This window comes from Pongo pygmaeus, chromosome 19, assembly GCF_028885625.2.
Source record: "Pongo pygmaeus isolate AG05252 chromosome 19, NHGRI_mPonPyg2-v2.0_pri, whole genome shotgun sequence".
NCBI classification, from domain to species: domain Eukaryota; kingdom Metazoa; phylum Chordata; class Mammalia; order Primates; family Hominidae; genus Pongo; species Pongo pygmaeus.
The window spans coordinates 72,353,433-72,381,166 of NC_072392.2; the positions used below are offsets into that span (position 1 = coordinate 72,353,433).

General features: G+C 42.4%; 1 protein-coding gene across 2 annotated transcripts in view; it reads right to left on the reverse strand.

Annotated features, from left to right (window-relative positions):
- Positions 1-1,920: 1,920 nt before the first annotated feature.
- The window catches only part of FBXL20 (F-box and leucine rich repeat protein 20), a 136,853-nt gene continuing 111,039 nt past the window's right edge, over positions 1,921-27,734 (reverse strand). For both annotated transcript variants that reach the window (XM_054457226.2, XM_054457227.2), the window contains exons 7-15: positions 26,772-26,867; positions 24,013-24,139; positions 22,671-22,745; positions 16,192-16,322; positions 12,063-12,123; positions 10,094-10,138; positions 6,729-6,785; positions 5,502-5,714; positions 1,921-2,894 (exon numbers count right to left, since the gene is read on the reverse strand). In XM_054457226.2, the coding sequence (XP_054313201.1) occupies positions 2,787-2,894; positions 5,502-5,714; positions 6,729-6,785; positions 10,094-10,138; positions 12,063-12,123; positions 16,192-16,322; positions 22,671-22,745; positions 24,013-24,139; positions 26,772-26,867 (913 nt within the window). In that variant the 3' untranslated portion in view covers positions 1,921-2,786. The remainder of the gene's footprint in view (positions 2,895-5,501; positions 5,715-6,728; positions 6,786-10,093; positions 10,139-12,062; positions 12,124-16,191; positions 16,323-22,670; positions 22,746-24,012; positions 24,140-26,771; positions 26,868-27,734) is intronic.

Here is a 27,734-nt window from a genome sequence, read left to right on the forward strand (position 1 = left end):
CTTAGGCAACTCAAATCCACACTCACTAATCAATCTGGGTTTTATGGTCAATTTGTACCGGCACTAAAACAACAACAAAACACCTTAAACTTAAAGCAGATGGCCCCTAAATAGTTCTCTCCTTTAGTTTTGTTTGAATGAGTAACCTAGGGATCTGAATATTATCAACCACATCTGGAAGTATGTGTGTATGCACGTATGTATTTTTATGTGTAGGGGTATAGCCAAGAAACTGAGTTTCATGTTAAAAACTATATTCCTTATAAGGTAATCTGAAAGAGAATAAGGGGAAAGGGGAAAGGGGAATGAATAAACAAGTAATCTGCGCTTTTAAAGGGGCACAATAAAACAGGATTTAAAATAAATTTAATATGATAAATATTAATGGATAGTATAGACTTCTAAGACCCTTTCATCCAATTGCCTTCTAAATCAATGGATAAATAAATCAGACTTTATTCTTACATATGCTGGTATAATCAGCAACTGCAGCATTAAAACAAACCTTTTAAGCTATGTACAATGGCACACACCTGTAGTCCCAGCTACTTGGGAGGCTGAGGTGGGAGGAAGGCTTGAGCCCAGGAGTTTGAGTACAGGCTGGGCAAGATAGCGAGACCCCATCACTAAAAAAATAAAATAAAATAAATAAATAAATAAAACAAGCCTTTTAATTGTCTGGATCATATAGAATATTAATATTATGATGGATTGCACATTAATGTCTCAAAGGACCCCCCCCCTCCAAAATCACCCTACTAAAAATCACACTGGGTTTCTAATCTTGGGGTTTAGAAATTTTCTTCTTATGCTTTAAAAACTCATTTTACTTCCTTTATCCTCTGATTTTTTGGGGAGACAGAGGGTGCTTCTTCTTGGACTCTGAGTCCTGGACACTAAATTCCTCCCTCAGTTCTAGTGCCCAGGCTGAGCAGAGACACTAAACCCCCTACTTCCCCTCAGTGTTCTCTTTCAGCTGCCTCAATGCTTCACCTGGCTACATTCATACTTCATTCAGAAGTCTGGACAGGGCCGGGCATGGTGGCTCATGCCTGTAGTCCCAGCACTTTGGGAGGCTGAGGCAGATGGATCATTTGAGGTCAGGAGTTCAAGACCAGGCTGGCCAACATGTGAAACCCCATCTCTACTAAAAATACAAAAATTAGCCAGGCAGTAGTGATGCATGCCTGTAATCCCAGATACTCGGGAGGCTGAGGCAGGAGAATCGTTTGAGCCTGGGATGTGGGAGGTTGCGGTGAGCCGAGATCACACCACTGCGCTCCAGCCTGGGCAAGAGTGAGAACCTGTCTTAAAAAAAAAAAGAAAAAAAAAAAGACTGGGGCAGAAAAGAGAGATGACTGACAGGTTAATGGGAAGGTTCTGGCCCTTTGGGGTGCCAACACTAGATATGAATCCATTAACACTGACATACAATTGACCAGCTGTTATAGAGCCATTCTTGTATCCCTGAAAGGCTGAAATGGGGGAAAAGAGAGAAACAGACTGGCTAGAATACACAGCTCCTCTAGTGGCATTCCTGTTAAAACAACCTCATAGCTCAGAGATGCCACTGATCACTCCTAGATTTCAGTAAATATATAATAACATTAATCATTAATGTCTGAACTTGGGTGGTGGGGACTTTCAGGCTCTGTTTTGTGATTTATCATTTTCACTCTTTCCTAATAATATATCTCTCTCTTTCCTTATAATAAAGTTGGAGGAGTCTGACAGAAGGAAAAATGTGTAGGGGGAATACTGGGGATACCATGCGAATTATCACATATCAGAAGATAAAACAGAAACCAAAAGGTAGCATCTGTTTTCATCAAAACAGTTTCTTCTCATAACTTTTCTTGCTTTCGTTATAGTTTCCTTGCAAGTTGGCAAAGATTCAGGCAGGGTCCCCTAACGGTAAAATTTAGAATTAAAAAAATATTTATTGATAATATCTTTTTAAAAAATGTTTGGTAATCCCAACTAATCATTCAAAATGCAAATTGTAAACACGACAACAGCAAAAGGGTGACAACTGAGTGAGTAAGCAGACTGAACAGGTGACAGACTGAGCAAGAGTGCGGGGGGGAGCAACAGAGAACGGGAAGACAGGTGCACAAGTGTGCTACAGACAGTGATAATTTGAGTGTATAAGAATTACATTTGGACCACAGTGATTTCAATGCAACCATTTAGGAAATCTCTGGGCCAAATACTAAAACACAGGAGGAATGGACGAGCCTTCTTTGTGAGCATGCTCAGCATGTTGGCATGGAAACAAGGAAGCATAGAAGCTCTGTAGTCACAATGAATGTCTACCATTTCTAAGATGCAAAGAAATTTTCTTTCTGGTCCCTGGGTACATCATATATTGTCTTTCCATGCTTTTCTTGACCCTGGAGGACAGCAGATGCTGTTCTAAAATCCCCAAAGAAACTCCTAGACAAAAATTTAAAAACCACAGTAGCATTAACACTGGGTTTGCCGGAATGCCCCTCCCTATCTTGGCCTATGATTTTCTTATGGGCACCTCAACAGGAATGGTTAAATTTTACCAATCTACTTGATAAAGCCATCACAAACTTCAGTCCCATGGTCACAAAGCTAGAGTGGATGGGGGTAAGGGTGTGTATGTGTATGTATGTGTGGCTCTGGGGATCTGGACACTGCCCTCCCTCACTTTGTAACCCTTGCTCAGAACACTGGGGTTGCTTCCACTGGAGAGACTCCACGGTAGCTCTAGAAGTGTCATTAAATACTCAGTTCGCCAAGGTTGACCACCTCCATTGTCATAGGATGATGCAGCATCTGCAGAAGCGCTGTCTGCTGCCCCCTACTGATGGGGGTGGAGTGACAGGTGCGAAGTAGGCGTGGACTTTAATATTGGGTAAATGGGTCTGAAACAAGACAGAAACATTAAACGTTTAAGAGAGAGGGCTTAAACAGAAAGAGCAATGTTGGTTCTCAGAAAAACTACCGAGGGGCTCAATGAACATGAAAGCAGGGCAAAGGCTGAGCGCTGGTCAGGATGTTAGAGGGCCTGGGTTCTACTTTGTTCCATCTTAGGCTGTTCTCAATGACCAGAACAACTCATGTAAGTTTGGTACCTGTTTGTGTAATAATAAAACTGAGGGCCGGGCGCAGTGGCTCATGCCTGTAATCCCAGCACTTTGGGAAGCCGAGACGGGCGGTTCACGAGGTCAGGAGATTGAGACCATCCAGGCTAACATGGTGAAACCCTGTCTCTACTAAAAATACAAAGGCTAATTTTTGTATTTTTAGTAGAGACGAGGTTTCACCATGTTGGCCAAATTGGTCTCGAACTCCTGACCTCAAGTGGTCTGCCCAAGGATGGGAGATGGAAGAGACTCCTGGCAGCCAGACAGTCTAGGAACCCTAATGTAAGTAGGCACGTAAGAGGCTCTGGTTGACCTGTGGCTCTCATTCTCTTTGGTGAAGAAAAAAAAATGGTTGCAAGGCCTCCCCCAGTGCAATTATGCTCACAGTCCTCTATGTCTGAAGAGGGGAAGAGGAACTGAGGCCAACTCGAACTCAAGATGAAGTTTGGTACTCTTTTATTTGCTCAAGGCCATATGGCCAACATGGATTTTTTTAGAGGTTGGTATTTTTTTTGAGATGGAGTTTCATCTTGTTGCCCAGGCTGGAGTGCAATGGTGCGATCTTGGCTCACTGCAAACTCTGCCTCCTGGTTCAAGCGATTCTCCTGCCTCAGCCTCCTGAGCAGCTGGGATTACAGGCACCTGCCACCATGCTCAGCTAATTTTTGTATTTTTAGTAGAGATGGCGTTTCGCCATGTTGACTAGGCTGGTCTTGAACTCCTGACTTCAGGTGATCCTCATGCCTCAGCTTCCCAAAGTGCTGGGATTATAGGCGTGAGCCACCGTGACTGGCCTAGAGGTTGGTATTAAGGGACTGAATAACCACACTGTCTTTCCTACAGCAGGTGTGAAGCAGATGTTCCAATAAACATCTGTTGAGCAGAACAATCTAACACAGAGATTCATCCAGCTTTTTAAAACTTCTTTTTCGGCCAGGCGCGGTGGCTCCCGCCTGTAATCCCAGCACTTTGGGAGGCCGAGGCGAGCGGGTCACGAGGTCAGGAGATCGAGACCATCCTGGCTAACATGGTAAAACCCCGTCTCTACTAAAAATACAAAAAGAAAATTAGCCGGGCCTGGTGGCGGGCGCCTGTAGTCCCAGCTACTGGGGAGGCTGAGGCAGGAGAATGGCATGAACCCAGGAGGCAGAGCTTGCAGTGAGCCAAGATCATGCCACTGCGCTCCAGCCTGGGCGACAGAGCGAGACTCTGTCTCAAAAAAAAAAAAAACAAAAAACTTCTTTTTCTAGTTATTTGGCTATACCTGGGTATCTCTATTATGGTGAAGAGGGCCAAAAGCAAAGGTAAAAATCTGGGCCTGGCACAGTGACTCACACCTGTAATCCAAGCACTTTGGGAGGCTGAGGTGGGAGGATCGCTTGAGGCCAGGAATTTGAGACTAGCCTGGGAAACATAGCAAGACCTTGTCTCTACAAAATAGTTTTTTAAGGCCGGGCATGGTGGCTCACACCTATAATCCCAGCACTTTTGAAGGCCAAGGCAGGCAGATCGCTTGAGCTCAGGAGTTTGAAACTGGCCTGGGCAACATGGTAAAATGCCGTCTCTACCAAAAATACAAAAAATCAGGCTGGCGTGATGGCACGCGCCTGTAGTCTCAGCTGTTGGGAGGCTGGGGTGGCAGGAGGCCTTGAGCCTGGGAGACAGAGGTTGCAGTGAGCCAAGATCGAGCCACTGCACTCCAGCCTGGGTGACAGAGGAGACCCTGTCTTAAAAAATGAAAAAAACAAGTTTTTCATAAAATTAGCTAGGTGTGGTGATGTGTGCCTGTAGTCCTAGCTACTGCGGAGGCTGAGGTGGGAGGATCTTAAGCCCAGGAGTTCGAGGCTGCAGTGCATTAAGAAGGTGCCACTGCACTCCTGCCTGGGCAACAGAGTGAGATCCCATCTCTTAAAAGAAAGACAGAGAAGGTAAAAATCTATGTCTACTTTACTTGTTGTCTTAAAAAATATGAATCCCAGGAAAAGGGCTCAATGTGAAACACAATTACAAATTAAATTCTTAAATCCCATTTAACCAAACACTTTCTCTGTTATTCCTTTCTTTCCTTTAGAACAAAAATGTGGCATGTGCTTTTTTTTTTTTCTTCAATCTGGGAATGTTATTAAGCCCTAGACATTATTAGACAGACTCTGCTGGGAGGAGACCTACTTTTCTTCCCTTCAGTGGGTCTTTTCCTACTAAATTTCCATCTCTGAAGCCAGAGGGAAAAACTATCTGTCCTTAGGTTTGCACTTTTTTTTCCCCCTTGTTAAATGTTCAAGTAAATATAAAAATCACAGGAACCTAAATTTGAAAAAAGAAAAAAAAAAGAGAGAAGAAAGTGCTGATAACACTAGAGTTGGAGAGTTATGTAGCCATTTTTACCCTGAGTCTCTTGATTCCAGCCCGTGTGATTTGCTGGCAGTCATAGAGTTCTATCCGCTCAAGACTATGACAGCTCTTCAAGTGCTCCAGGGATGCATCTGTGATTAGTGGGCAGTTGTCCAGCTCAATCACCTCCAGCTGGTCATGGGCGCAGGCCCCATTCCCCAGGTGACGAATTCCATCATCTGTGATCAGCTCACAGTGAGACAGACTCTGCAGCCAAATAGAGCAAGGAAGGATGTTGAAATATCTTCTGGCATTCCTCTAGCCAGAGGCTTGTGTGAATTGGAAAGGAGACATTTTGGTTTGATTTTGATGAATACGGAGCTGGCACTAGATCCACGTGGTGAAATTAAAAAAACTGGAGATAGTGCAGTTATGCTTTTGGCAATCAGTGATTGATATTTTGGTGTGTGATTCTAAATATATTTTATAAATTCATGTAATGACTATGAAGTAGTTCATAAACAAAATAAGACAGCCTTAATAATTACCCCTTCCTCAAATTAACACTTTTCCTTCTCTACAGGGATAAATGGGAATCAAGCTTTTCATGCAGTTTTCTGGAATTTGAACTAAATATTGAATATCTGGTTCAGAGACATGCCCCAACAATTAATAAGCTGAAGATTTTTACAGCTGTCAGGTGTGATCATCTCATCACATCATCTCTTCATCAATATTTATTAAATCCCTGATCCTGGGAAACTCAGAAAATCTTGACCCAATTTTAGATAGTACTGTGTCACCAAACACCAAAAATGAGCCTGGATACAACAGAACAGTCACTCAGAATGCCTTCCTCTAGTGTCACTGAAAGTAGGAGCAGAACTTCCCTTACTAAAGCTTTGATTGGTTCCATTCTTACAACCAGTAACATTTGATCTTAAGGTGAAGCAAATTGTATTTTGGGCCATCTGATCCCCTGCATCTCTAGAAATTTAAACATCATTCAGGTTGGAGTATAAGTTATCTACAAAAGAGAACTCATACATTCCAAGGCAGTTTTCAGTCTTCAAGCATTGATACAGAAAACATTTAACTTTTTCAGTTCTTATCTGTTTCCTACTTCACTCAGGTACTCCTTTGGTTCTCAGTAAGCTGGCAATTTGAAGAAGCATCCTTTCCTAAAATGGTAGCCAGACACTAAGAGCTGGGTTCTTGAACTGTAGCACTGGCTTTTGATTAAACCCAGTAAACACATAAAATTTTCAAAGTTAAACTCACCAATACTTGAAGTCGAGGACAGTGTATAGAAAGTTGGATTAATGTGCTATCTGTTATCTGAAAGAAATACGTATGTTGATTTTAGGTATAATCCAAATAAAATCCTGAGTCATACCTGATTCTTTTTTCTTCTAGTCTTGTTCTGTTGCCCAGGCTAGAGTGCAGTGGTGCAACTATAGCTCACTGCAGCCTAAAACTTCTGGGCTCAAGCAATCTTCCCACCTCAGCCTCCTGAGTAGCTGGGACAACAGGCACAAGCCACCAGGCCTAATTTTTTAAATTAAAAAAAAATTTTTTTTTGTAGAGACAGGGTTTCCCTATGTTGCCCAGGCTGCTCTTGAATTCCTGAGCTCAAGCAATCCTCCACCTCAACCTCCCAAAGCTCTATAGGCCACCATGTGCGATCACAGCTCATTGCAGCCTCAACCTCCGAGGCTCAAGCCATCTTCCAGCCTCAGCCTCCTGAATGGCTGGGACTACAGGTGTGCACCACCATGCCCAAGACATTTAAAACTTTTTCTTGGGCAGAAACAGGGTCTTGTTATGTTACCCAGACTGGTCTTCAACTTTCAGGCTCAAGCAATCCTCCTGCCTCGCCTCACAGAGTGTTGAGATGACAGGTGTGAGCCACTGCATGCAGCAGCCCCATACCTCATTTTTTTTTTTTTTTTTTTTGAGACAGAGTCTCTGTTGCTCAGGCTGGAGTGCAGTGGCATGATCTCAGCTCACTGCAACCTCCACCTCCCAGGTTCAAGTGATTCTTGTGCCTCAGCCTCCCGAGTAGCTGGGATTACAGGCTAGTTTTTTTTTGTTTTGTTTTGTTTTTTGAGATAGAGTCTTGCTCTGTTGCCCAGGCTGGAGTGTGGTGGCACGATCTCGGCTCACTGCAACCTCCGCCTCCTGGGTTCAAGCGATTCTCCTGCCTCGGCCTCCAAAGTAGCTGGGATTATAGGCATGTGCTACCACGTCCAGCTAATTTTTGAATTTTTAGTAGAGATGGGGTTTCACCATGTTGGCGAGGCTGATCTCGAACTCCCGACCTCAGGTGATCCACCTACCTCAGCCTCCCAAAGTGCTAGAATTACAGGCATGAGCCACCGTGCCCGGCATATTTTTAGTGGAGATGGGGGTTTGCCATGTTGGCCAGGCTGGTCTCGAACTCCTGGCCTCAGGTGATTCACCCGCCTCAGCCTTCTAAAGTGCTGGGATTACAGGAGTGACCCACTATGCCCAACCCCCATATCTTATTCTTGACTACATTTCTAGTCCAGACATTTTAATAATCAATCATCAAATAACAGAATCTTTCGGTTTAAATCCCACTGGCTACCTGAACCTGTTCTATGAGAATCCACTCATGCTATATTTGAACACATCTAGTCATCTCTAGTCTTCATCTTTAGACAGCCCTATTCAAAATCTGTTTTATTTTTTAAATGAATCAAAATCTGTCCCCTTGGTAGCTAGTTGTAGTGGCTTGCGCCTATAGTCCCAACAATGCTTGGGAGGCTGAGGCAGGAGGATTGCTTGAGGTTAGAAATTCAAGACCAGTCTGAGCAGGGCCAGACATGGTAGTTCACGCTTGTAATCCCAGCACTTTGGGAGGCTGAGGCTGGTGGATCACCCGAGGTCAGGAGTTCGAGACCAGCCTGGACAACATGCTGAAACCCTGTCTCTACTAAAATACAAAAACTAGCCGGACGTGGTGGCAGGCGCCTATAATCCCAGCTACTTGGGAGGCTGAGGCAGGAGAACTGCTTGAACCTGGGAAGTGGAGGTTGCAGTGAGCCGAGACTGAGCCACTGCACTCCAGCCTGGGCGACAGAGTGAGACTCTGTCCTCCCCACTCCACACCGCAAAAACAAAACAAAACAAAACAAAAAACAGTCTGAGCGGTAACAGCAAGAAAAAAAACAGTCTGAGCGATAACAGCAAGACCCTGTCTCTAAAAAAATCTGACCCCAGAACCTCTACTTGCTGGACCTTGTTCTATCTCCTTAGAATCATGAGAGAAAGGAATCGGAAGATAGTGCTCTATGAAAAAAATTAATGTTGGAACATCCTAAAATTTTTAATAAAGCATGCCACTACTCAATATCGATAACTTGGGTTATTTTCCCAAGGGTGGCAGCCAGGCACTGCTGGAATCTGGGTTAACCAAGAACACTCAGGTAGGAAGAACAGTTTTCATGGTTATGTTACGACTGAAAGTAAATCAGCGCTTCTTTTCAAATTCTTCTCCAACCCTGAGTTTATTATTTTCTACTACACATAGCTTCACGGGCTAAAAAATGGTAGAGAAAGAGGGTGGGCGAGCAGGCAGGCATGTCCGTTCAGAAGGAATAACACTGGAAGGGACATAGAGGACACTCAGGCATGTGAACAAGTTTTAGTTTAGTAAATGGATGTGAACAAGTTTTAGTTTAGTAAGAACTAATAGCTGTTAAGCAGTGCCTATAAAACAAAAAATTTTTTAGAAAGTGGCTTTTACGGTTACTGACGTATCTTCCCTTCTTTATTTTTACCATTAAAAAATTAATTGCTCTTTCTTTTGTGGAGTCCCATGTTCAAAGTTTTTCCTTGGTCAATTAATAATCTCAAAGTTCTTAAAATTGTGTTAATGTGGCTCACGCCTGTAATCCCAGCACTTTGGGAGGCTGAGCCAAGTGGATCACCTGAGGTCAGGAGTTCAAAACCAGCCTGGCCAACACAGTGAAATCTCATCTCTACTAAGAATACAAAAAATCAGCTGGGCGTGGTGGCGCATGCCTGTAATCCCAGCTACTTCAGAGGCTGAGGCAGGAGAATTGCTTGAATCTGGGATGTGGAGGTTGCAGTGAGCTGAGATCTCGCCATTGCACTCCAGCCTGGGCAACAAGAGTGAAACTCCATCTCAAAAAAAAAATAATAATAATTAAAAAATAAAAACTTAATCAGGAGATCAGTTTGGCTTAAAGGCAGAGTTCTATGCAGAGTCAGGTCTCCAGGGCTAATGATGCCAGGGATCTAGGATACAGCAAACCTAAAGAAAGGCAGTGCTATATAGATCAGTGCGATGGGGCTTTAATTATTTACTAGCATCATAACTCTACAGGTCTAAGGAAATATTCTTAACAGCTTTACAGCCTGAATGCTTGGGCCTCCTTTCTCTCTATGGCAATCTGATTGATGGCATATATTTCCACAGTTCTGCAACACATACCATGAGCACCTCTGCCTGGAAGATACCTTACTTAATGGGGAATCTGCAATGCTGTCAGGCACTATAGTATCCTACACTAGGGTAGGGAATTGGACATTCTGATGTTGTGTATTATCTAAGTGTCTACTATATTGTATTTCTGAATTAAAATCTACAATCTTACCTGAACACACTCTTCCAGGTCCATCTTTTCAAGTTCATGGCAATTCTACAAAGTACAAAACCAAACATTACAGTACAACCATTTAAAACATGAGAAACTTTTAAGGACAGAAAACTAAGAGGTAATATTAAATACACTGATAAATTCTTTGGTGTTTCAGAGCTAGTGTCATGCTAATCTTTTTTTTCTTTCTTTTGAGACAAGGTCTCACTCTGTCACCCAGGTTGGAGTGCAGTGGTGAAATCATGGCTCACTGCAGCCTCCAACTCCCTGGGCTCAGGTGATTCTCCCACCTCAGCCTCCCAAGTAGCTGGGACTATAGGAATGTGCCACCACACCTGGATAATTTCTGTATTTCTTTTCTTTTTTTTTTTAGTTTTTGAGATGGAGTCTGGCTCTTGTCACCTAGGCTGGAGTGCAGTGGCATGATCTCGGCTCACTGCAAGCTCCGCCTCCTGGGTTCACGCCATTCTCCTGCCTCAGTCTCCTGAGTAGCTGAGAATACAGGCGCCCGCCACCACGCCTGGCTAATTTTTTGCATTTTTAGTAGAGACGGGGTTTCACCGTGTTAGCCAGGATGGTCTTGATCTCCTGACCTCGTGATCCGCCCGCCTCGGCCTGCCAAAATGCTGGGATTACAGGCATGAGCCATCACGCCCGGCCTTTCTTCTTCTTCTTTTTTTTTTTTTTTGAGACGGAGTTTCGCTCGTTGCCCAGACTGGAGTGCAATGGCACGATCTTGGCTCACTGCAACCTCCGCCTCCTGGATTCAAGCGATTCTCCTGCCTCAGCCTCCCGAGTAGCTGGGATTACAGGCATGCACCACCATCCCCGGCTAATTTTGTATTTTTAGTAAAGTCAGGCTTTCTCCATGTTGGTCAGGCTGGTCTCGAACTCCTGACCTCAGGTGATCCACCCGCCTTGGCCTCCCAAAGTGCTGGGATTACAGGCGTGAGCCACCACGCCCAGCCTTTTGTATTTCTTACAGAGATGAAATTTCGCCGTGTTGCCCGGGCTGGGCTCAAGCGATCTGCTTGCCTTGGCCTTCCAAAATGTTGGGATTACAGGCATGAGCCACTGCACGCAGGCTATGGCCTCCTTTAGTCATGCCATGTGCTGGCCCCCACCTAATTAGTATTCTATCGATCTGCCTAAAAGCAAACGACCATCCCCTTGTACCATAACACTGGTCAAAGTCAGTATAGTTTTAAATATTATCATATAGTAATTTATAAACTCGTCCAAGTATTAAAATACTCAGGAGAATACAGAAAATCTCCTAAAACCTTTCCATTTAAAACCAGACATGTGTTTCTTTAAATGTTACTTTCATCCACTAGTCATGTACCAAATAACCAATAACTTTTTTCACAAAGTACCAAGAAGCACCTGCTTAATGTATTATCTTATGAAATTGTGGAGAATCAAGTCTCATGGGTGGGTGCAGTGGCTCACGTCTGTAATCTCATCACTTTGGGAGGACAAGGTGAGCGGATGACTTGAGGTTGGGAGTTGAAGACCAGCCTGGCCAACATGGTGAAACCCTGTCTCTACTAAAAATACAAAAATTAGCTGGATGTGGTGGCACATGCTTGTAATCCCAGCTACTCGGGAGGCTGAGGCAGGAGAAATGCTTGAACCTGGGAGGTGGAGGTTGCAGTGAACTGAGATTGTGTCACTGCATTCCAGCCTGGGTGACAGAGCGAGACCCCATCTCAAAAAAATTAAAAAAAATTTTTTTAAAAAGTATCATGAAGGGGTTTTATATTCTCCAATGCATGTGTGCATTTCTAGGAGCAGTTTGTACTCTTATTGGTATCAGTAGGTCTGTAGCTATAGCATGAAACCCTGTCTCACACACCCAATTCTGCTACCATTTCACATTTCCCTTGCTGCTTGTTCTTCTGAAATAAAAAGCCCTAATAAAACCTATGGAAACAAAGCTATGGAACCTAAAGAAAATACTTACCCTGGCTAGAGTGGTAAAGCCCACATCTGTTAATTGAGAACATCTTGCCACTTCCAATATTCTGTTTAAAAAAAAAAAAAAAAAAAACAGTGAAAGTCAAGCTCTTGGTCCCTGAAAACTGAGTTTATTAAAACAGTAAGAATTTACAAAAACAATCTCCTATTCTCTAAGGACTTTATAATATAGAATGACATTAACAACTAAGCAAGTCTGTATACAGATCTTGCCATTCATTTTCATGGAGTCATCATAAAGTGGTCCTATAAATACCACATTTCAGGGTGATGCAATCAATGAACACAGAAGAATATAACTGAAGCTTGTAGTTAATGCCAAAATGCATGAAATGCATTAAAAGCCTTCTTGATGTCATACTGCTTACCCCCAGCAAAATACAAAAGAAATGGAGATACTCTATTTCAGTTAATCTCTTGCTGAAATGAATTATTTTCTTTCCTGTTTTAGAAGTAGGTTCACTTAGATTTAAATTGCTTTAAAAAAAATGTGACAGGCCGGGCACGGTGGCTCACGCCTATAATCCCAACGCTTTGGGAGGCCGAGGTGGGTAGATCACCTGAGGTCAGGAGTTCGAGACCAGCCTGGCCAACACGGTGAAACCCCATCTCTACTAAAAATGCAAAAATTAGTCTGGCGTGGTGGTGGGTGCCTGTAGTCCCAGCTACTCGGGAGGCTGAGGCAGGAGAGTCGCTTGAACCCGGGAGGCGGAGGTTGCAGTGAGCCGAGATCCCGCCACTGCACTCCAGCGTGGGTGACAGAGTGAGACTCCGACTCAAAAAAAAAAAAAAAAAAAAGGGATAAAGGGGCTGCTTAATTAAGGTCTGTCCCAAATATGAAATTCTAGACTTGTGAAAGCTTCCTGCTTTCCCCCACAGGCTCCCATGGAGGCCCAGTTGAGAGGGAAGCTGAGCTGGCAGCCATTCACCTCTTATTAAGCAACTGTTAAACTCCAATCTAAATACTAACCACAGGATTGGGGAATCAAAAGTAGCTCTCTTCTGTGAAAAGTTGGGTGACCTCTGTATAATGGTAACAAAGAACATGTTTGTTTATAAAACTCTTACTACTGAAGTTGAAAAAAATTAAAGTATAGGAAATAATTATCAACTGAAAATCAATGAGAAATGGATGGCGGGGTGCGGTGGCTCACACCTATAATCCCAGCACTTCAGGAGGCTGAGGCAGGAGGATCACTTGAGCTTAGGAGTTCAAGACCAACATACCAAGACTTCACCATACTAAGACCTCACCAGTATAAAAAAATTTTTAAATTCTGTCCGGGCGTGGTGACTCACGCCTGTAATCCCTGCACTTTGGGAGGCTAAGGCAGGTGGATCACTTAAGGTCATGAGTTTGAGACCAGCCTGGCCAATATGGTGAAACCGCGTCTCTACTAAAATTACAAAAAATTAACCAGGCATGGTGGTGGGCACCTGTAGTCCCAGCTATTTGAGAGGTTGAGGCAGGACAATCACTTGAACCCAGGAGGTGGAGTTTGCAGTGAGCTGAGGTCACGCCACTGTGCTCCAGCCTGGCAACAGAGTGAGACTTTGTCTCAAAAAAAATATATATATATATATTTTTTTAATTCCAAGAGATGGCCAGGTGTGGTGACTCATGTCTGTAATCCCAGAACTTTGGGAGGGCAGATCACCTGAGGCCAGGAGTTTGAGACCATCCTGGCCAACACAGTAAAACCCAGTCTCTACCAAAAATACCAAAAAAAATTAGCCAGGCATGGTAGCGCATGCCTGTAATCCTGCCTACTCTGGAGGCTGAGGCACGAAAATTGCTTGAACCTGGGAGGAGGAGGTTACAGTGAGCCAAGATCACGCCATTGCACTCCAGCCTGGGCAACAGAGCCAAACTCTGTCTCAAAAAAAAAAAGAAAGGAAAAGAAAGAAAGAAATGAATGCTACCTAATGGGAAAACATGATCTGACTGGAACACAACTTTTGATTTTCACAGTTGAGAGCTTTTCCATTCTAACAATGTAATGAACCATATAGGGAGATGGAGCTGAAGACTCCTCTCTCTAAAGTCGAAAAGGATAATGTGTAAGATACTCAGAGAGAAGTCTGATTACCTCCCTAGCTCCTGAGGAATACTCTAGGCTTTTGATATTACTAATTTTGACCAATAGGTGTTTGTTCTCTTAAGAAATTTTGATATTGTTGGCAAAAGGTTTTTTTTTTTTTGAGAGGGAGTCTCACTCTGCCACCCAGGCTGGGAGTGCAACTTCCACCTCCTGGGTTCAGACAGTTCTCCTGTCTCAGCCTCTCGAGTAGCTGGGATTACAGGAGTGGGCCACCATGTCTGTAATTTTTGTATTTTTAGTAGAGATGAGGTTTCACCATGTTGACCAGGCTGGTCTCAAACTCCTGACCTCAGATGATCTGCCCACCTCAGCCTCCCAAAGTGCTGGGATTACAGGTGTGAGCCACTGCGCCTGGCCACAAAAGTTCTTTCAACAATTATGGTTAGGCCAGGTAATCATCAGAAACAATTTTCTGAAAGTTTTATAGCTTTACAATGATTATTATATGTAAGAAAAGTGGCTTCATAGGCTCAGGAATCAGTTCCTGGGTGAATACTTGTTCCTACACTAACTAGCTGAGACTTTGAGCAGGTTATTTTGTCTCTTTGTGCTTCAGTTTTCTCATCTATAAAATGGCGATAACAAGGCTGGGTGTGGTGGCTCATGCCTGTAAACCCAGCACTTTGGGAAGCCGAGGTGGGCAGATCATGAGGTCAGGAGACCATCCTGGCCAACATGGTGAAAGCCCGTCTCTATTAAAAATACAAAAATTAGTTGGATGTGGTGGCACTCGCCTGTAGTCCCAGCTACTAGGGAGGCTGAGGCAGGTTAATCGCTTGAACCCGAGAGACGGAGGTTGCAGTGAGCCGAGATCACGCCACTGCACTCCAGCCTGGGCGACAGAGCAAGACTCTGTCTCCAAAAAAAAAAAAAAGGCAATAATAGTGCTTATATGGTGCTATGGAGATTAAACAAATTATTACTGTTATTGAGAAAAAGTCTCACTCTGTTGCCCAGGCTAGGGTGCAGCAGTGTGATCTTAGCTCACTGCAGCCTTGACCTCCTGGGCTCAAGTGATCCTCTCACTTTAGCCTCCTGAGTAGCTGGGACTACAAGGCACACACCACCATGCCTGGCTAATTTTTTTATTTTTTGTAGAGACAGGGTTTTGCCATGTTGCCCACGCTGGTCTCAAACTCCTGGGCTCAAGTGATCTTCTAGCCTCGGCCTCCCTAAATGCTGGGATTACAGGTGTGTGCCATGGCACTTGGCCCTGAATTAGTATTTGTAAAGCACCTAAAGCAACACCTAATTTACAAGTACTATGTAAGTTTATTTTAGAGAACAAAAAGCGTGGCCAGGTGTGGTAGTACATGTCTTTAGTCCCAGCTACTCCTGAGGCTGAGGTGAGATGATCACCTGAGCCCAGGAGATTGAGGCAGGCATACACAACACTGCCTCAAAAGACAATAACAGGCTGGGCACAGTGGCTTTCGCCTGTAATCTCAACACTTTGGGAAGCTGAGGTTTGAGGCCAGCCTGAGCAACACAGCCTGACCCCGTCTCTACAAAAAGTAAAAAACATAGCATTCTTCAAACTGAGGAGCCAGAGAGAAATAAGACTGTTTTAAAAGCCCATCAGTACAAAAGAGGTACTCCTGTATGAGTGTCTTTTATTTTTAAATATAGTACCCCCTGCTATGTACCTGTTATCATTACTATGACAAATGACCTCAGGGTGGACCTTTAAAAACTACTTGGAGAAAAGAATTACATAAAAGCATTAATAAGAGAAAATACCTTTCTTTCTATCTCAAGTAATAAAATGTTGATTTTTTTTCTAGTATGGATAGCAAGTAGTGGAATTTGGGGATTGTTACCCCTTGGTTCACACCAATTACATGAAATCAAATGAGGTACAAAAAGCAAGTAGGTGGGCATCTAAAAGGGACTACCTTAAAATTTCAAAGCGTCTGCAGTGCCTACCTTAAAATTCCAAAGTTCCAAGGAAGAAATATGGGTGAAGGAAACTTTTGTTCTATGATTTTTTTGAGCTAAACAAGAAATGTTTACCTAAGCCGTGGGCAGTTCTGACCTAGAGCATTCAGGATGGCATCTGTGATGTTGGAGCAGCCAGAGGCACAAAGGGATTGTAACTTATGGCACCCTCTGCATATAGTAATGAGACCTTCATCTGTGATTTGCTAAAAAACAAGAGCAAAAAAATCCAGATATTAGTATCTTAGCAAAACAAAAGAAGAAAAAAATGATAGCTCTGTGAAAATATCACCAAAAAGGAAATCAAGACATGCTTAACACATTCATCAGATAGCAGACCTAAAAGAAAATGAACACACATTGTTTCTTCCTTCCAGTTCCTTCTGATTTAGTCTGCAAGAGGATCTGTGCTCACCTTTGGTGCAAAGGAAAGAAGCTATAATAGAATTCTGTTAAAAGCTACAATGGAATTCTAATAGAACTGGGATCAGTCAGTATGGGGTACATCATAGTTTAGGTTCAATTAAATAATTTTATTTATTTATTTATTTATTTGGAGATAGAGTCTCACTCTATCACCAAGGCTGGAGTGCAGTGGCGCAATCTTGGCTCACTGCAACCTCCACCTCCCAGGTTCAAGCGATTCTCGTGCCTCATCCTCCTGAGTAGCTGGGACTACAAGTGCACGCCACCATGTCCAGCAATTTTTTTTTTGTATTTTTAGTAGAGACGGGGTTTTGCCATGTTGGCTAGGCTGGTCTCGAATTCCTGGCCTCAAGTGATCTGCCCACCTCAGCCTCCCAAAGTACTTGAATCACAGGCTTGAGCCACCATGCCTGGCCTCAATTAAATATTAAAACCTAGAAAAAAGATAAGGATATAAGTATTTTAGTAGTATAAATATATCTAAAAGTTCAAATTTACACCGATAAGTTAGTGAAAAAAATTAAACTGTGGATGACAGTTGCAATACTGTATCAGCCACAGTATCCATTTACTTCTATATTTTGGTTTTATAATATAAAGAACATCCTAATTTATAGATAAAAGAGTTGTATCTAACTCAGACACAATTTTGTATTTTTACAAGTTATTAGACTGGGTGCAGTGGCTCACACATGTAATCCAAGCACTTTGGGAGGCTGAGGCGGGTGGATCACCTGAGATCAGGAGTTCGAGACCAGCCTGGCCAACATGGTGAAAACCTGTCTCTACTAAAAATACAAAAATTAGCCAAGTGTTGTGGCGCATGCCTGTAATTCCAGCTACTTGGACGGCTGACACAGGAGAATCGCTTGACCCCAGGAGGCGGAGATTTGCACCACTGCACTCCACCGGGTGATAGAGCAAGACAAGAAAAAAAAAAAAAAGGGACGGGACGGGAAGGGAAGGGAAGGGAGGAAGAGAGGGAAAGGAAAGGAAGGAAAGGAAGAAAGAAAGGAAGAAAGAAAAGAAGAAAGGAAAGGAAGGGAAGGGAAGGAAGAGAAGAAAGAAAGGAAGAAGGAGGGAGGGAGGGAAGTTAGTTATTGAGGCCGGGCACGGTGGCTCAAGCCTGTAACCCCAGCACTTTGGGAGGCGGAGGCGGGTGGATCACGAGGTCAGGAGTTGGAGACCAGCCTGGCCAAGATGGTGAAACCCCGTCTCTACTAAAAATACAAAAATTAGCCAGGCGCAGTGGCGGGTGCCTGTAATCCCAGCTACTCGGGAGGCTGAGGCAGGAGAATCACTTGAACCTGGGAGGTGGAGGTTGCAGTGAGCCAAGACTGCGCCACTGCACTCCAGCCTGGGCGAGAGCCTCAGCCTCACAAGGTGCTGGGATTACAGGCGTGAGCCACCACGCCCGGCCCGGGTACAAATATTTCATAAATAATATCTGGCTGTTTTCTAACCAACTGAGTAATTTGTTGCACAATAAACCACCTCACATCAAAGACATTATATTTTTAAAAATATTACAAGCACACATGCCTACAGTCCCAGCTACTCAGGAGGCTGAAGTGGGATGATCGCTTTAGCCCAGGAGTTCAAGGCCAGTCTGGGCAACATAATGAGACCACCCCCAACTCCCTTAAACAAAAAAAAGGAAAGTTAAACATAAACATCTTAACATGGTGGATACTATCAGCACTTCAATTTGTCCTTCAGATTCACTAATTTTGTGTAGGCCTAAAAATAAAAGCTCTCTTCTCGTCTCTGTTTAATAAAGTCGTGTCCATAAATTACAAGGACAACTGAAAAAACAAAATCCCACAACTTTTAATATCCACTGCTTAAATCTTGCTTTCAATATCACGCAACTGACACAAATATAGATTAAAAAATTGGATGCTAAGGCAGATACTAATGAGGATCAAGTAATGAGATACTAACACACGTGGAGGCAGCTAAAAAAAGTCCCACACAAACATGATGTATTGTCTTTAGACTATGATAGCCGAGATGTAAAGAGGGAAGTAAGAATCAATACACATGCAAATTTAGCAGGCCAAAGATATTTGTGCCACACAATATTAGAAAAGTATTGTAGGGCTGTGCTGCCCTTTCCTTTGTATGTTGTAAGAGAGTACTGAGGAAGAAAGATGAGTTAAGTCATACTGTCAGTACTTAAAAAATTGTAGGCCAGGCACGGTGGCTCGCATCTGTAATCTCAGCATTTTGGGAGGCTGAGGTGGGCAGATCAATTGAGGTCAGGAGTCTGAGACCAGCCTAACATGGCGAAACCCCGTTTCTACTAAAGATACATAAAATTAGCCAGACATGGTGTCACATGCCTGTAATCCCAGCTACTAGGGAGGCTGAGGCAGGAGAATCGCTTGAACACAGGAGGCAGAGGTTGCAGTGAGCCAAGATCATGCCATTGCACTCCAGCCTGGGCAACAAGAGCAAAACTCCGTCTCAAAAAAAAAAAAAAAAAAAAAAAGTAAAATTTATTAAACTTTTATGTTTTTCAAATCTGTCAAGAAAATAAAAGCATCAAAAATGTACTTTAATCACCTCAATAGTTTTGGGCAGAGCATGAAATCTCATGAGTGCTGAGAATCATTTTATCACCCTGTAGGGAAGAAATGACTCCTGTACTAAGATTTGGGTGAAGGAAAACAATAAAATACACATAAGATAGAATTGGTTCTTTACATTCACCGTGATTCCTGCCTGCTGGAAGAATGAAGAAACACCAAACTAAACCCGCAAATGGTATGTACATATTTATGTCTGTATGTGTGTGTATGTAATGTATATGTATATAGTGTGTAAATATATGTGCATATATATGTGCTTATACATACACACAAACACACACACTTGTTTTTTGTTTTTTTTTGAGACAGAGTCTCGCTCTGCTGCCCAGGCTGGAGTGCAGTGGCGTGATCTTGGCTCACCACTACACCTGCCTCCCAGGTTCAAGTGAGTCTCCTGCCTCAGACTCCTGAGTAGCTGGGATTACAGGCACACACCACCACACTTAAATGGTTTTTGTATTTTTAGTAGAGATGGGGTTTCACCATATTGGCCAGGTTGGTCTCGAACTGCTGACCTCAGGTGATTCACCCGCCTCAGCCTCCCAAAGTGCTGGGATTATAGGCACGCGTGTGTGCACACATACACACGAAGCTCTCCAGGAGTAGTTTTTCTTCGGCATTGTAAGATAATGATTTCATGTCTACAATAATTGTGGTTGATCTCTCAAGAGTAAACATTTCAGTCTTTTTTTTTTTTTTGAGATGGAGTCTGGCTGTGTCACCCAGGCTGGAGTACAATGGTGCGATCTCAGCTTACTGCAACCTCCACCTCCTGGGTTCAAGCGATTCTCCTGCCTCAGCCTCCCAAATACCTGGAATTACGGGCACACACCATTAGCCCGGGCTAATTTTTGTATTTTTAGTGGAGATGGGGTTTCACCATGTTGGCCAGGCTGGTCTCGATCTCCTGACCTCAAATGATCCACCCGTCTCGGCCTCCCAAAGTGTTGGGATTACAGGTGTGAGCCACTGTGCCCGGCCACATTTCAGTCTTAAAAATGAAATCATGGCTGGGTGCAGTGGCTCACGCCTGTAATCCTAGCACTATGGGAGGCCAAGGCCGGCAGATCACTTGAGGTCAGGAGTTCTAGACCAGCCTGGCCAACATGGCAAAACCCCATCTCTACTAAAATTAGCCAGGCATGGTGGCACGCCCTGTAATCCCAGCTACTCGGGAAGGTGGGGCAGGAGAACTGCTTGAACCTGGGAGATGGAGGTTGCACTGAGCTGAGATTGCACCACTGCACTCCAGCCTGGGTGACACAGCGAGACTCCGTCTCTAAATAAATAAATAAATAAATAAAATGAAATTAGGCAAATTCTGATAGCAACTATAATAATCGGAATTGTAAGGAAGAGCCCAGGTAGCTCACGCCTGTAATCCCAGCACTTTGCGAGGCTGAGGCAGGCAGATTGCTTGGGCCCAGACATTTGAGACCAGCCTGGCAACACAGGGAGACCCTATCTCTACAAAAAATTAAAAAATTAGCCAGGTGTGGTGGCACACACCTGTAGTCCAAGCTACTCAGAAGGCTGAGGTGGGAGGATTGCTTGAGCCCTGTAGTTGGAGGTTACTGTGAGCTATGATCATGCCACTAATAGTCCAGTCTGAGTGACAGAGTGAGACGTCACCTCAAAAAAAAAAAAGGAACTCATCACTTTTTTCTTTGCCATGAGCAACCCTCACTCCAAGGCAAATACATTTGTAATTTTTAAGGCAAGAGAAAAAAGCTAAAGGTGTACTGTTGGCCAGGCACGTGGCTCACACCTGTATTCCCAGCACTTTGGGAGGCTAAGCCAGGTGGATTGCTTGAGCCCAGGAATTCGAGACAAACCTGGCCAACATGGCAAACCCCATCTCTACAAAAAAATACAAAAATTAGCTGAGTATGGTGGCACATGTCTGTAGTCCCAACTACTAGGGAGGCTGAGGTGGAAGAATCACTTGAGCCCGGGAGGTGAAGGTGAGCAAAAATCACACCACCGCATTCCAGCCTGGGTAACAGAGCAAGACTCTGTCCCAAAAATTAGGCCATGGAGGTGGCTTACGCCTGTAATCCCAGCACTTTGGGAGGCCGAGGCAGGCAGATCACCTGAGGTCAGGAGTTTGAGACCAGCCTGGTCAACATGGCAAAACCCCGTCTCTACTAAAAATACAAAAATTACCAGCCTGGCCAACATAGTGAAACCCCATCCCTACTAAAAATAGAAAAAAATTAGCCAGGCGTGGTGACAGGCACTTGTAATCCCAGCTACTTGGGAGGCTGAGGCAAGAAGAATCGCTTGAATCTGGGAGGCGGAGGTTGCAGTGGGCCAAGATCGCGCCTCTGCACTCCAGCCCGGGGAACAGTGCAAGACTCCGTCTCAAAAAAAAAAAAAAAAAATTAGCTGGGCATGGTGACACACACTTGCAATCCTAGATACTCAGGAGGCGGAGATAGGAGAATTGCTTGAACCCAGGAAGCAGAGTTGCAGTGAGCCGACATAGCGTCACTGCACTCTAGCCTGGGTGACACAGTGAGACTCTTGTCTCAAAAAAAAAAAAAAAAATGTAGCTGGGTGTGGCGTGTAATCCCAGCTATGCAGGAGGCTGAGACAGGAGAATCACTTGAGCCTAGGAGGTGGAGGTTGGCTGCAGTGAGTGCAGATCTCACCACTGCACTTAAGCCTGGGTGACAGAGTGAGACTTTGCCTCACAATAAATAAATAAATAAATAAATAAATAAATAACAAAATAAAGATGTATTGTTAACATTCTAGGTGCCTGAATAGTTTCAGCAAATTATCTGGGTAGAATTCAGGGGTTTTGGGGTAGACACAAAAAAGCTGATAGTTTGAACAAGACAAAATGCTAAATATAGATGCTACTTGAAAATAATTTGACAAGTATATATTGCTCATCATCTTATTTATTTGAGACAAGGTCTCACTCTGTTGTTCAAGCTGGAGTGCTGTGGCATGATTTCAGCTCATTGCACCTCAACCTCCCAAGCTCAACTGATCTTCCCACCTCAGCCTCCCAAGTAGCTGGGACTACAGGCACACACCACCAAACCCAGCTAATTTTTGCACCTTTTGTAGAGACAGGGTTTTGTCATGTTGCCTAGGCTGGTCTCAAACTCCTGGACTCAAGCAGTCTGCCTCCTTCAGCCTCCCAAAGTGCTGGGATTACAGGCATGAGCCACCACGCCCAGCTTGACTGCAATTTTAAATACTAAACTTCTGAATCATTTACATTTTAAAAGTAGACAGTTTTTTAAAGTATATAAGAAAAGGGTGGGGCTACAGTTAGTTCATCTGGAATTCTGCATAAGCTAGCTACCTCCTATCTTATCTATGTCAAGGCCCCTAGGAATGAGTATTGTTAATCATGTCAAAAGTCATCTGTGTGCTTACTTTGTCACTAGGGTTGTGGTAGAAAAACAATACTGGTCTTGATGACCACTATTGTTTTTAAGAGCTCTTAAAATAGCTCTTAAAAATTTCAATGAAATGAATTACTAAAACAGAAGAGTTGTGAGAAGGGATGTTTACCAAGCAAGTCTGCAAGTTCAAAGTCACCAGTTCAGGGCAGTGTGCACCTATGTACTTGAGAGCTTCATCTTCTAGCTAGAAAGATTAAAAAGTAAGAAAAAAATGATTATTGACATTGTCTCAAAGGAGAGAGATTTAAGAATGTACACATTCATTCATACATTCTAATACAGCCAACCAAGTTTTGAAGGAACAATGAACCAGAAAATACGCTATGATTACATAACAATATAATTCATATTATGATTCTCAGTATTTTTAAAATCAGCTTTGACCACATTCAAATTCACATTATCATCAAATCAAGAACAAAGATGAAGTAAACACTGCCTAGTTTTTATGGGTTTTACTTCTGATAAATTAAATATACCTGACAGCATCTTGCTGAGGGCCCATGAAACTAAAATAATTTTCAAACTTCTACACACCCCTTATAAAGTTTTTTATAAACAAACTTTGAGGAAATACAGCCAAGAAAGGAATCCAGTGTTCATCTCCCACTGGAAGATAGGTGCCATGCTTACAGTGCTGAGAACAGATGGTAAGTAACTGATTATAATGATACATTCCAATCAGTATTTTTCAGGATTCCTTAAATAACCAGAAGCTCAAGCTGTTGTTTTAAGGCAATCATACATCTGAAATTCTCTTTCAAACAATGGAACCCCTCTCATCATGATAAAAGAATCAGGGCATTTTTAATGGAATCCAAGTTATGGTTTTAGTAACCATTAATAAAATAAAGTAGAGCCTAGCCTTAGTTTGTCAGCCACAATTTAAGTCCACTCATTTCTCTCCAGAGGCTAACTAATCAGTTCTTTTTTTCACTATAAAATACTGAGATAGTAAAATTTTTAATGACAAAATATGTTGGATTTGTAATGTGACTGGCAGGAAATAAGCATCAATACTATAAAATGCAGGTTGCTGTACACTTGGCATATTTAAGAAACACTGGTGGCTAAAAAACAAGTGGAAATTGCTAAGACTGCCTTCTTTGCCTATCCAGTTCAAAGTATCAGGCAGTGACAACATGCCAAGTTTTCTTTTTTAGCACAAATTAAACTGCATGGAACTCTTCTTGACCATGGTGTATCTTTAATATAATCTTATCTTTCCACCTTGTCTCCCTCCTCCTCAAGTTTATTTTTGGTCAGATGTTAATTCTTCTCATTCTTTTATCCCAAGGAAGACACTTTAATTTTTGGTAAGCATTTGTCTTTTGTCAATAATATACACAACTAACCTTTCCCTCCAAACAAACATCTTGGGGCTGTCTATAAAGAGCTCATGATTCATTTACGATTCTTTCGAATTTCACAAGCCCTACATGGAGTATTACCTGCGTGCAGCCTTTTAAGAATAAGGCCTTGAGACCCCCACAGCCCCTCACTAGTGCTTGAATGCCATCCTTGGTTACTTGGTCACACCAGGAAATGTTCAACTGCTCCAACAGTGGACATCCCTCACTTAGGATGAAACAAAATAAGAGAAACATATCACTAAATCCAATTCCAAAAACACCAACGTCTCAATTTATCGGCTATTTAGTAAAGGAATGGAAACATTCCCATTTTTTCCCACAAGAAGAAACATATTTATCTAATGTATATTTAGAAGAAAAGCAGATTTATCAATGTGGTATTCACATGGGACTATACCATTAGCAGGATAATCTAAAATCCAGGTTAACCAACAAACACAAAGCATTATAATGTTTCTCAGATTTATATTCCTTTTGTATTTATCACATATCTCAAAGCTCTCCAGACAAAAAATGGAAATTTAGTGATTTATTCTAGTTTACAGAGTAATTAATAAAGAGCTCAGATTCAAAACCAGATTCTCCATCGAGCAATGCTATTACCGGTTGAGTATCCCTTATCTTAAATGCTTGGTACCAGCAGTGTTTCAGATTTCGCAATATTTGCATTATACTTACATAGCTGAGTATCCCATATCTGAAAATCTGAAGTGCCCCCGTGAGCAGTTCCTTTGAGTGTCACATTGATACTCAAAAAGTTTGGGATTTTGAAGCATTTCAGATTTTCTTTTTTTTTTTTTTTTTTTTTTTGAGACAGGGTCTCGTTCTGTTGCCCAGGCTGGCGTGCAGTGGCGCCATCAGGGCTCACTACAGCTGTGACCTCCATGACTCAAGTGATCCTCCCGCCTCAGTCCCTCAAGTAGCACCCAGCTGCATTTTGGATTTTTGAAATAGGGATATTCAACTCACAGTACCAAAGTAGTAATGAAGCCTTTTAAACTTTTATTTTAAAAAATTACAAAGGCCCTGTGTATTTCCTTATCTGAGATGTTTCTAGAGTACTGCTTTTGTAGGCTGAATTTAGGATATCTTATGTCCGATCTCTGCCTTCAAAATACTAGTTTCATCGTTGATTCCATCTACTCTTAATAGTTTAGCTTCATATTTGGATTATGGATGAATTCCAAGTTTTCTATAATATTCTTCGGAAAAACACTCCATAAATTGTTTGAAATATTCCTGTCTGCCAAAAAGACCCAGAAGATAAAGCCATGATATCCTGGTTCAAGTTCATTCTCCAATATTAATAGTTTAACTTCAGACAAGTGACTTTAGGAAGCCTGTCTGAACCTCTCTTAGTCTAAGATTAGCCCCATAGCTCTATGTTTTCCCAAAACTGATGTTCTCATTCCTATCATAGCATTTATTCCACAATAACAGTTGACTGTGAGCAACTTAAGGGCAGCAATATCTTACTCAGTTACATCTCATGGTTGCATCACAGTACCTGGCAGTCAACAACTTTCTAGATTTTCTCAGCTGTAAAATGCCCATCCACTCTACTTCACAAAGCTTTTAAATAAATAAGATCATTTATGTGAAAATATTTTATAAATAATAAAAGTTGTTACATTATCAAGTTTATTAGCCTACACAGCAAACCGTCTTAGGTACATGTGTTCAATATTCACAAAGAAGGTCTAAAAGGAGCCACATTTTAGATTATTTATACTCTACTTAACTAAATTTGTATTTCTTTTTTCTTGAGATGAGGTCTCGTTCTGTTGCCCAACCTGGAGTGCAGTGGCATGATTACAGCTCACCGCAGCCTCAACCTGCTAGGCTCAAGTGATCCTCCCGCTTCAGTCCCCTGAGCAGCTGGGACTACAGGGGTATGCCACCACGCCTGGCGAATTTGCTTATTTTTTTAGTAGAGACAGGGTTTCCCTATGTTGCGCAGGCTGGTCTAGAACTCCTGAGCTTAAGCGATCCTCTTACCCTGGCCTCCCAAAGTACTGGGATTACAGGTGTGAGCCACCACGCCCGGCCTCAGGGACCCTTTTTAAAGCACTTTATATACATTAGGTTGAGCCACATGTAGCTGTCATTCTTATAACATGAAAACTGTCAAATACTAGTAAAACTTTATATGGTGTTGCCTAATACCTTGTTAAACCTTAATAAAATGTTATGAGGTGATAAGAAAAAGCTCAGAAAGGTTAAGTTTGCTTAAAGTACCTGGTTAATAATCTGGCTCCAGATACCTGTTTTAAGCACTAAGCTATAATAACATGTGCCCTTTCTTTTTTTTGTTTTTTTGAGACAGAGTCTCATTCTGTCAGCACACTGGAGTGCAATGGTGCGATCTTGGCTTACTGCGACCTCTGCCTTCTGAGCAGCTGGGACTACAGGCGCACACCACCACGCCCAACTAATTTTTATATTTTTAGTAGAGACGGAGTTTCACCATATTGGACAGGATGGTCTTAATCTCTTGACCTCGTGATCTGCCTGCCTCGGCCGCCCAAAATGCTGGGATTACAGGCATGAGCCTCCATGCCTGGCCTTATTTTCTTTTTGAAAATAAGACTTCATAAAAATCTAATTGTTTATGTATAAACTGTATTACCCTGTTCAGAAATCCTAGTTACCTCTAGTCATTTCACTTTAGTATGTCCCATAATTGTAATTTGGGCAAGTGGTAAAACAAATTATCTATTCTGAACTATAGAATATATCCATAAAACAAAGTTACCTTCAATTCCAACTTTATATCAATTTTTTTTAAAGTACGTATTTTTTCTGATTACTTGACATGCTTATTATAAGAAATTTACCTCAGAGCTTTTAGAGACATGTTTGTTATTGATGTACAGGAAGCCAAGTCAAGGTGCCTGAGTTTGGAACAGAACTTGCTAAGGCTAGTACATGTACTGAAAAATGGAAAAAGGAGAAAATAATGAATAAACAAGACAAGTACACATCCTTGGTATATCAGACACTGTTCTTATTAAACACATGTGTATATATAAGAACTGTAAAATTTTCATACCCCTAAAAAAGCAGTTATATATCCTAGGACCCTTCACATTGAGGAAGAGACAGATACCATTCACAAAGAAAAAAGGCTGTGCTGCATATGAGAATTTGCATGAGGGGAAGATGGTGTTTGATTTACATTTTAAAATGTTAACAGCAATTGACAACATGATACTTAATGTGAGTTCGAAGAGATCTATATGCATTTTGCAAATCCAGAAACACCAGAAGCTAATGGCTATCTACCAGACGTAGTCAAACATGAAGAAGAAAAGCTCTGCATGTTTTTTCACTTAAATCCCTACTCAAGATAACCTTTTGCATAACACTAATGTAGGAACTGGATTTTTGAAAGGTATACAAAGGATGGACGACGGACTGGTATTGGGCTGAAAAAAGTAAGTTATGCATTAAAGACTTTTTTCTGCTGGTCAAGTTCTCATTTTAATTTTTAACAGATCATGGGAAACTTCAAATATAAACAAGAGTAAATAATACAGAGAACCCACATGTACCATCAGTAAACTTCAACATTTATCAATACTGTTTTTCTTTTTGAGACAATCTTGCTCTGTTGCCCAGGCTGGAAAGCAGTGTTGCAATCTAGGCCCACTGCAACCTCCATTTCTGGGTTCAAGCAATTCTCATGCCTCAGCCTTCTAAGTAGCTGAGACCACAGACACACACCACCACACCTAGCTAATTTTTCATATTTTTTGTAGAGACGGGGTTTTGCCATGTTAGCCAGGTTGGTCTCCAAC